Here is a 9527-nt window from a genome sequence, read left to right on the forward strand (position 1 = left end):
TAATCGCAGATACTAACTAGTGTTGGGCTCTGACGAATCGCTGGGGAAGAACTCTCTGGTCGCGCTGGCGGCGGTCGATCGGTAGGCACCGGGCGTCAGCGGCATCAATTGGTGCGGTAACGTCGGGCTCGGTTGGTCCTTGACGCTCACTTCGCTGAGCCTCTGTGCCGTCAAGGCGGTTGGCGTGGCCGGTGGGCTGCTGTTGCCACTCGATACCTGATGAGTATTGTCCTCGTCCGAATCGCTCTTGTAGACCTGCGTCTGATTCGCGTCAGTCGCGTGGCTAGGTGAGCCCGACTGACTGTCCACGGACGGCGCCGGCGACAGCGTCACCGAATTGGCCGACATCAGCGAGGCGAGATTCGAGGCGTATGGCTGCGTCTCCGTCCACGTCGGCGTAGGCGGATGCGAATGTGGACTCAGCGGATACGTGGACGGTCTGGTAGGTGTCACCGGACTGCTCGGCAGGCATCTCTGTAGCTGACTATAGTCGCGCACCAGCATGGTCAGCACATTGTGCAGCACGTCGCCAGCGCTCGGACACCTCTCGCCCATATCGGCCTTGGTCAGCAGGCACAGGGCCTTGCCGTTCATCTGGAACACGTCCATGTCGAACGGCGGCAGGTCGAATTCCCGTTCAGCCCACCGCAGGAACGCTGCCACGTCCTCCCGTGACCACAGTCTAGGGTCGGACACTGAAAGGAGAGAAGATGCCATTGGCTGTATTCGCGGCGGTCTTTGTGACCACTATGCGGTTTAACATCGTCTATGCGTTCTTAATTAATTCAGTAATACCTTCAATATAACAACGTATTAATATCGATACGAATAATATGAATTAATCTAAAAAATCGGAGCAATTAAAGTGCGATAAAAGAAATATTATTTAGCTTCGTTTTTACTCACGATCAACGTTACTCACATAAAAATTCTATGAGACCTGAAATCGGTCCACGAACACTTTTATTTTACAAACTCAACGTAAAGAAATTTATAATGTTATACTTAATGTTATAATATATTATTCTTAATATTATAATATTTACCCAAACTCGTTGGTAGGTGAGTTTTAAAGTCCAAGACGGGATTGGGCTGTGGGTGTGTCGGTGGGAAACCCATCGAAGGCCCATACTGGGCCCTCCAGACCCAGTCCGGACTGAAAGGCAAGGATATACCTGGGGGCAGCCGGGGCTCCATTCCGGTCATTCCGCCCGCAGCGGAAACCGCCGGTAGCTGCGATATCTGAATCGGTGGCAGCAATTTCATAACACGCCCTCAGATTTACTGATGACTTCTGCAACAGAAGAAATAAATCAAGTTTATTAACAGATCTGATTTTTTAGAATCTTGTGATTCATGCAAATCTCGTAATGAGGTAGGTCGATATACCAGAAATGTAAGTTGACTCGCGTAGTCTTGTAAATATTTAATTTACATCTATACGTAATAAATACATCTTTGTGATTTAATAACTAGTTGAATGTTCTGATATCATTCCAGTATCATTTTTTTCTTAGAAATTATGACTTTATTAAATCTTGCAATCAGATACAACATTATCGCTCGATCTGCTTAGCGAGCACGTAACACGAAACGATATACCGTTGGCGTCATTTCGACGCTACAGGCGCACGAAAGTGATCTATATATATTTATTTGCGACTATGGAGACGCGACACTGTGTGACGTAAAGTGCAATCTTCCGTATCTATATCGTCGAAAATCGATCCCTGATATATAGCGCTTTACCACATCTAACGATCGGCTCTCCGATGTAGAACGGCGGAAGATAATAGCGCCAGATTACAGTTACACGTCGACTTCTTACACCGTGGACGTGGAGCAAGCAAGATGATTTAAGAAGAGAGAAGATGAGAAGAGAAGAGGCGAAGAGAAGACGGGGAGAGGAGAGAAGAAGACGAGAATAGGGGAAGAGAGGAGAGGAAGAGAAGCGTCGCGACGGCGGCGTTTCGATACGTCGTCGTTCTCCATTTCCTGATCGGCGACCGGTTCGCAGACGTTCATCGACTATTAGCATAGAATGTGGGGGCATAAGAATGAAAGCCGGCAGGAAACGTGGATTTACATAACGTATTTCCATCGACGTCGACGAAGCTATTTCCGTTCTCGACGTCGGCTCGCGGGGACCAGAGAGCAGCTAAGCGAAACTCCTTATAGCGCACGGCCAACGTCTAGATTCTCAGTTTCGGGCTTACACCATTCATTCGAAATCTCTTTACACACCGTTTAATTGCTTCCAGAACCTCGGTCCTTTAATTTCCGTCGCTTACGATATACCGGAACTAGAAGTGTTTCGTAGCTACAGTCTTCGACTTCAGAGGATACGTCATTAAAATTCAGACTGAGTCACTTCGTAAGGTTTATATGTTATATCAGTTATACAATTGCACACCTTGTGGTCCAGAATATCGTCGGTTATGCGGAAGACCTCGCGATAAAGTTACGTTAGAATGTAAACAAAAAGGAACTAATTGTAAAAGAGTAGTATAAAGCGAGGTGGCTTCCTCATCTCGGTAATGACACTATTTACGTGATAATCATATGTTTATAATCTGCGTGCTCGGTTAGATATAATTATTAACGTATCGGTGCGTGATTGCGCCTAATGTCGCGCGGCATGTCTATAGCTTTCTTATACTTTGACTCGTGACATTGTAACGCGAAAAAATCATGGTTACGATCTGATTTAATACGTCTCGTCGAGCGGACTTGCGATAGGAAAAAGCCTATTGACGTCACCGCGCGTTCGATATTATCGAGGTAAAATTATACAACTATTGTAATGTGATACTGTTTATGTCGCTTTACATATTTAACGTTATCGCTGTTCGAATATTTCGGAACAATAAGCAACTCCAATTTCGTGCTTATTGTTAGAAAACAGAAATGTTTATATAGTTACAAAACACTTTCACTTTAATTTATTCTTCCCTAATTACTACTTTTTTTTTAATCGCTGCATTTATTATATTGATTATTGCCGTAAATAAAAATAAAAATACAAGTATATAAAAGTTAATTTTAAAACTCTTGAAAAAGCAAGCCAGTCTCTGTCATTATTCGGCTCCTTTTTTACTCGAGATTCGGTGATCGACGGGTTCCGGAATATTTTCAGTAAAAAAAAAATCTCCTTTGTGACACTTCGAAAAATGATCGGAGGAAGCTCTCGACGGCACAATTGCGGCGCGATGCTGACTCGAGAAGAGAGAGAGAGAAAGAAGAAAGAGAGACAGAGAGGATTGCCCCGAGGGAAGAAGGCAGGAACCTCGGCATGCGAAGGTCGATGTGCCGTTGTCTCGCACCAGGAAATCCTGGTCGTCTCTTCGGTCTCCCCCCTCCCTTCTCTCCTTTAAATACCGCGAGTAAGCAAGCGGCCTCATACTCAGGTGCTCCTTTCGGTCGGCGATTTTTTTGCGACTCGGCTAATTAAAGCGGCTACTTGAGAAGCGGCGACGAGGGATGGGATTTGAGTGATCGCCTTCGCATCTGCCTCGTGATGTTGGCTTCTGCGTTGCTCATTCTGCCATTGATTTATATTACTTAACTCCGAATTACAAGACGAAAGATCCACAGATATGAAAATATCTTTCAATGGCCATCGACTTGAAATCGATCACCTTAGGGGATAACATTTCAAATTACCAGCGCATTTTACAGCTTTGACCGAGACGATTTTAGCGTATCGGAATGCGAGAGACGAAAAGAGCGATAATTGCGCGAGACATATATTTTTCCCCTCGCAAGGAAGGTACGAAGAAAACACCGGATTCTGCGGTTCCGTTCGCGTGTTTCTCCTTTGCGAATAGCTTTTTTTTTTCCTTGGCGACGGAAGAAAAGAGAACTGATCGCCTTCGCAAATCGCAACGGAAGAGACGGGTCGCAAAAAATTGCAACCGCGACGCCACTTGAGACTTCCGGTGCGCGAACTGAAGGACGAAGAGCGCACCGGAAGTGCGTTCGATCGCGACGAGGTAACGCTGACATTTCCGCGTTGCCTATTTCTTTGCGCCACGTCACGGCACGGCACTTGCGTAATACATGTTTAAGTTCTTGAAAACCCCTGAGAACTTGGAGAGCTCCTCTTCTTCAGTTTCAACATGCGTCTCAATTATTCCGCTCTCTCTTTTGCGAATTTTAATATAATTTTAATTACATGACGCAATCAACTATATGTATATACATATATATGTATCACTGTGCGGACACCGTGTTTTTGGAGCACTCACCCGGGACACCTATATAGATACTTAAGTCTAAAGGGTTTTTGAAAGCGTTTCTGTGTTACAAAAAATCTATAAAAATTCATATATCATCTTTAAGGTTTCAAAAAGTGATTTCTATACTTATATAAGGCCGGAACTGTTGCAATTTTTTTTAAGTGTTGACACATCAGGAGAAAATTGTGAAATACGAAAAATTGACTGTGCCTTAAAAAGCCCATGGTATCCACGTAGTGATATATATACAATATATATTTTAAACAAGATAAACTAAAAGATGAACATATCTTACAATAATGTTGGTTAGATTTAAGATTGATTTTTTCGTCTTTCGAAATTACTTTCGTTAATAATTACTTTCTTTAGTTGCCGATAAACAAAAAGAATAGATTAAACTAATTCATAAAACAGATAAATTCTTTTTTTTTTCGTTTTTCTCTTTCTTTTCCTAAATCTTGTATCTTTTTTTCTCCCTAAGCTTTGTCTTTCTCTTCTTTACTCCGACATTTCCTCTCCTCTTTTCTCAATCCAATAATGTTCCTGTCACGTGGGGACCTGCAGGTGACCTTGATTATACACCGTCTTGTTTACGATCGATCTTGCGACTTAACGACTGGGTTTTCCGATGCGAAAAAGCTCTCGACCGATCTCGCCGTTGCAAATGTGTTTACGTTGTCGCGTGTCGGAATAGCTCGGAAGTCTTCACGTAGAAGTGAGTGCGATAATCGTTTGCGCGTGTAGATAACGCAGCTCGGGCAGTAACTGTCATTCGCCATCACGCATCGTAACGCAACAGCCACGTGTCTCGCGCCGCGACATGTATGTAAATATTACCGGAAGCTGCAGGCCTCGATTCGCAGACTCCGAATGTCGCGGAAGGCGCGAATGAATCATGTAAATGAGCGAATCAAGAGAATGGAATATTCATTCTCGTTCGCGCCAGCGTGAAGATAAAAACACTAAAAGTAACACGCATTCGATAATAAAGACATTCTGAATTCATCTCCCGCAATCTTTGAATCAGCGGTCTTTTTTTTTTCGCCGCGACGAGACGCGATGATTGTATTTAAATCGAATCGACCGTGAAGTTGAAATGCATGAGGTGACACCACGTGCTCCTCATGTGAAACGCCGCAATCTGCGCGCCAGAGCACTAACAGCCAGCGCGGGCGGCTCGTCGGCCGAGAAATACCTACGTTTCGTGGAGCGAGCGATAAAGTATAAAACGTTTTCTCCTCCCCGGGGGACAATTTAATTCCCGTCAGTCAAACGCGACGCGCCTCGGGGCTGTAATCGGTCAGCCGGCGGGTCGGCAAAGGATCCATGATTAGATAGATCTCGTCATACCTTGTCGTTTCGGTCTCGCCGTCCTGTAAGGATGTCGGTTACATTGCCACCGTCGTCGTCGTCGATGTCGTCGTCGTCAACGTTGTCGTCGCTGTCGTTGTTGTCTCTCTTCGTCGATCGTCGCGGTCCCCTTAATGTCAGAGGTTCGTTATGCCTTATTCATATCGGCCTGCTGGCACGTACACACAAACGACCGGTTGCGTAACCCGCGCATAAGGAAACGACATGTGCGATTTGTTAAGATTAACACGCACGTACACACGCACGACACGCATACACTCGCTCGCGATATCGCTCGACCCGGTACCATTGTTGCGCGATCCAAAGCGAGTCTCTCGACGATGACTCTCTTGACGTGTATACTCTTACGAGATACGAAATCTTGGGCTGTGTGCACCAAGCGTGTGATAAGCGATAAATCGTGTATGAGTAGGGATTATTTTTTACACCGTACGTAAAAAATAATTCGAACGTATGATATAACGGGTTTATACGTTAGTAATAAAAATGCAGCGAATAATATGTATTACGTGGTACACAGCCAATTATTAATAATAAATTAATTTAAAGAGAGAATGTCTATCTCTCGACCAATACATTTTATACATCTTGTCTCCGCGCGTTGAAGTAATTAATTTCTCGCGATGAACAAAAATCCCAGAAAACAGATCTGCCTAGAGTAGAAAAACATTAATGGACCAATTAGAATCTTCAAGGATCAGTACTATGATGAGTATAAAAAGCGATCTTTAGCGATATCTTTGCGCGAACGAGCCGATGATCTTGCAAGAAATTATCCGTGCGGTGTAACAACGTCGCTCTGACGTCGTCGCGGCGTCTTCTCGGGTCGAGAAGGAAGAGTAGGTAAGTACCACGCATCCGCGCATGTGGCACACGCACGCACACGAGGCGGATGCGCAAGACGGACGGATCAAAACGGACGCGGATGCGTTTCGCAACGTCGGAAAAGGCAAAAAGAGTCAAACGTCAACCCGTGCGTCAACGGCGAAGTTTCGATTCTCGTATCGCGCGAGCGACAATTAACGTGCATTAATAATACGATACCGCGCGATAGCGATCGCTCTCGTCAATTACGCGCGGATCATTCATTAGAGCGCGGACCGTCGTATATCGATAATTAAGCGTGAACGGCGCCGACACGTCCGCGTGTCACGCCACCGACGGGCGACGCGGCGCATAATAATCGCTCGGCAAGAACCGCTCCGGACTAAACGGTTATTCGGAAAGCGCGTCCAATCGCGAGCGATAGTTGTCGAGCCTGAAGAGTTACATGGTAAAAAAAATAATTCTACGAACGCGGTATCTCGACGCGGTTGGCCGTTAATAGCGCGACGAATGAATCACGCAGGAAATTAGGAACAGCTATATCCGCGCGCAACGTAATACTATCGAATATTTAAAATATCGGACGCGATATCGGTATCAGAGAAATGATCTTACTTTCCTAATTATATATTTTCCTGCGATTTGGTTAATTATTTTATTTTGTTTTATTAACGGTTGCGTGCCGCGAGATGGAATCCGGAAAAAAATATCGCGTGGCGCAGCGGGTACCCTATTCCCTGTTCACCAATTGGGTAAAAATAACGGGTATCGATGCACGCCCGAGGCGACGGTGGGTGACGTGTGTCCACATGCTCTGTGTGTGTGTGTGTTGCGACCTCGTGTGGGTGCATGTCTGAAAATACAACCAGGAAGAGGTACGTACATACAAGGAGGTACGAGGAATCGGTTCGCGTACACGGTGGAAGGAGGAAGGAGGAAGGTCCTTGGCGCGCGCGTTCGAACTAGGATTTAAGATTTATCATGTATAACGTTCAAGAACGCGAAGGAGAGCCTTATCTCCTCCTTCTCTATCGGATACCCGTTTCGCGTTTCTTCCTCCTCGCGCCGTACCCTTCCGGGTTTCCTTCACTTCCTGTTTCTCCTTCTCTCTCTCTCTCTCTCTCTCGCGCGCGCGCGCTCTCGCTTGCACGCACGCACGCACGTGGACGCTTTATCGGCTCCTGTCTCTTTGTCCGCCGATGTCGAGCTGCACTACCGCGCGCGAGTGATTAATACGGCTAACATACCTGCGCGAGATACGTAAACTGGCGCAGTAATTAGCGGACAGCGATTTTTAACGAATCTCCAATCTCGCACGTCTGAAATCTGTTACTTAGCGCCCTTCCGGTACATTCACCTTTTTTTCTTAAGGCGTTATTTATTTTTGAAGAAAGAGCACATACTCGCGATTATCAACTTTACGTCGCACTTTGAACCTTCACGAGTGATTTGCACTCGTAAAGGTACTAGATACGGCGGTTAGATATTGTTGTAATACAGGATTTCAAAGGTCAACATTCATTGTTTGCTGTGACAATCGATCCGTCATTTATGCGTTGGATGTAACTTCACCGATAACAGCGCGCTGTTGATAATATAGCTTCCAGCGTCGCGTCGCCTCCCGATTTTATTCGGAATATCTATAGACGATTTTAAAAAATAAATTTGTATACATAGCGTCAGTAAATTCCAAAAATAACCCAGGCAAACATAATAATATTTTTATATCGACCTTAAGTTATCAGACAAAGGATGGTACGTCACGATGATTAACGATGCACGTAATATGAAAGAAATAATAAAAAAAAAAAAAATCCGGTTTTTCGCAAAGAACTCGCGGTTTCCTCGCGGAAAGTGGAAGTTTCCGCGAAGACCGAATATCGACGCAAACGCGATTGCCTGGAGATAAGCCGCAATAAGGAAACGCGTTCCCGGTGCATGACGCGTTACCGAAGCTTTAGTGCCGATGACGCTGTTGACCCGCCTCTTGACGCGACTCGCACGAAGTTTCACGGAAGAAAATAGTTTTCCTGCTTTGTACGATCGAAGATAATTGGGTAATCTTATCACACCGATATCTTCTGCCGAGTGTGTAAGAAGTCTGAAGCTAATCGGCCACGGCAAGTTTAACCAGTTTGAGAATGCGTTTCGACGAAATATGCCCTCGATGTAATAACGAGTACATATTGTAATAAGTATTTTTTTGAGTTGATATTAACGAATATTACTGTTAATATTACTGTTAATTGTATCCGAAGCATCAGCCGCTGGCAAACGTCGGTCTGTGTTCGTTTCGGATCTTAACTTACTTACTTTAATAGTTGGAAAATAGAATTTAACTGACTTTTTATCTATTCCTAATTTTTAGAAAAAGATAAAAAGTGCAAGTTAAACCGAGATTAAAGTCAGGACATCACAGTCCCTACGTCGTCGGTGCAGCTTTTGGAGAACCGAAGATCATCGCCGATCTTGGTTTACGCGTTCGTTTATACGTTGAGCGAACAAATTCATTAACGCTAAAAAATGCGCGGTGGCAACTTGGCGTTATCTACGTCGTTGATCTTTGCGCACCATCGGCAATCGCTGGTCACGCGGCCGCGCCACGAGTTACGCGCTCGCCGCGTAATCGTGCGTTACGCGTGTTGCACGCGTAAACACGGATCCGGGTATCCGCAGACTGGCCTCCGAGCGGTACCGAGACCGACCGGAGAAAGTCGAGCAGCCGAGAGAAGTGCAAGGAAATAAATGCGTGGTAGCGGCTGAAACGAGCGCGACGTTCTCCTCTATACCTATACCTTCGGTTCCGTCCGTTCTCTCCTTCTTTCCCGTTTGCCCGGCCTTCCCTTCGCTTTTGTTACGTTACGACGGGACGTTCCGCAAATATCCGTCCGCGCTCCTCACGCGAACATGTCGAGCTCTGCACGAACGTTAAGTTTTTGCGGATAGAAAAGTCCGAACGAGAAACATCGAAACTACGCTACACGATAGTTGGAAAATAGCTGAGATAGCTTTCGTTTAGCAGATAATGTTTGTGGAGAAATATGTACTCTCTCTCTCTCTCTCTCTCTCTCTCTCTCTCTCTCTCTCTCTCTC

General features: G+C 45.4%; 1 protein-coding gene across 4 annotated transcripts in view; it reads right to left on the bottom strand.

Moving 5' to 3' along the window:
• Positions 1–9527, bottom strand: part of LOC112455518 (ets DNA-binding protein pokkuri) — a 35945-nt gene that overhangs the window by 3261 nt on the left and 23157 nt on the right. For 3 of the 4 annotated variants that reach the window (XM_025017487.1, XM_025017490.1, XM_025017489.1), the window contains exons 2-3: positions 1047–1294; positions 18–695 (exon numbers count right to left, since the gene is read on the bottom strand). In XM_025017487.1, coding sequence (XP_024873255.1) covers positions 18–695; positions 1047–1266 — 898 coding nt within the window. In that variant the 5' untranslated portion in view covers positions 1267–1294. Of the gene's footprint in view, positions 1–17; positions 696–1046; positions 1295–5588; positions 5714–9527 lie in introns of those variants that run through there. The other variant, XM_025017488.1, reaches the window with a different exon arrangement.

Source organism: Temnothorax curvispinosus, unplaced genomic scaffold (genome assembly GCF_003070985.1).
Source record: "Temnothorax curvispinosus isolate PA1 unplaced genomic scaffold, ASM307098v1 QBEX01006162.1, whole genome shotgun sequence".
Lineage (NCBI taxonomy): Eukaryota > Metazoa > Arthropoda > Insecta > Hymenoptera > Formicidae > Temnothorax > Temnothorax curvispinosus.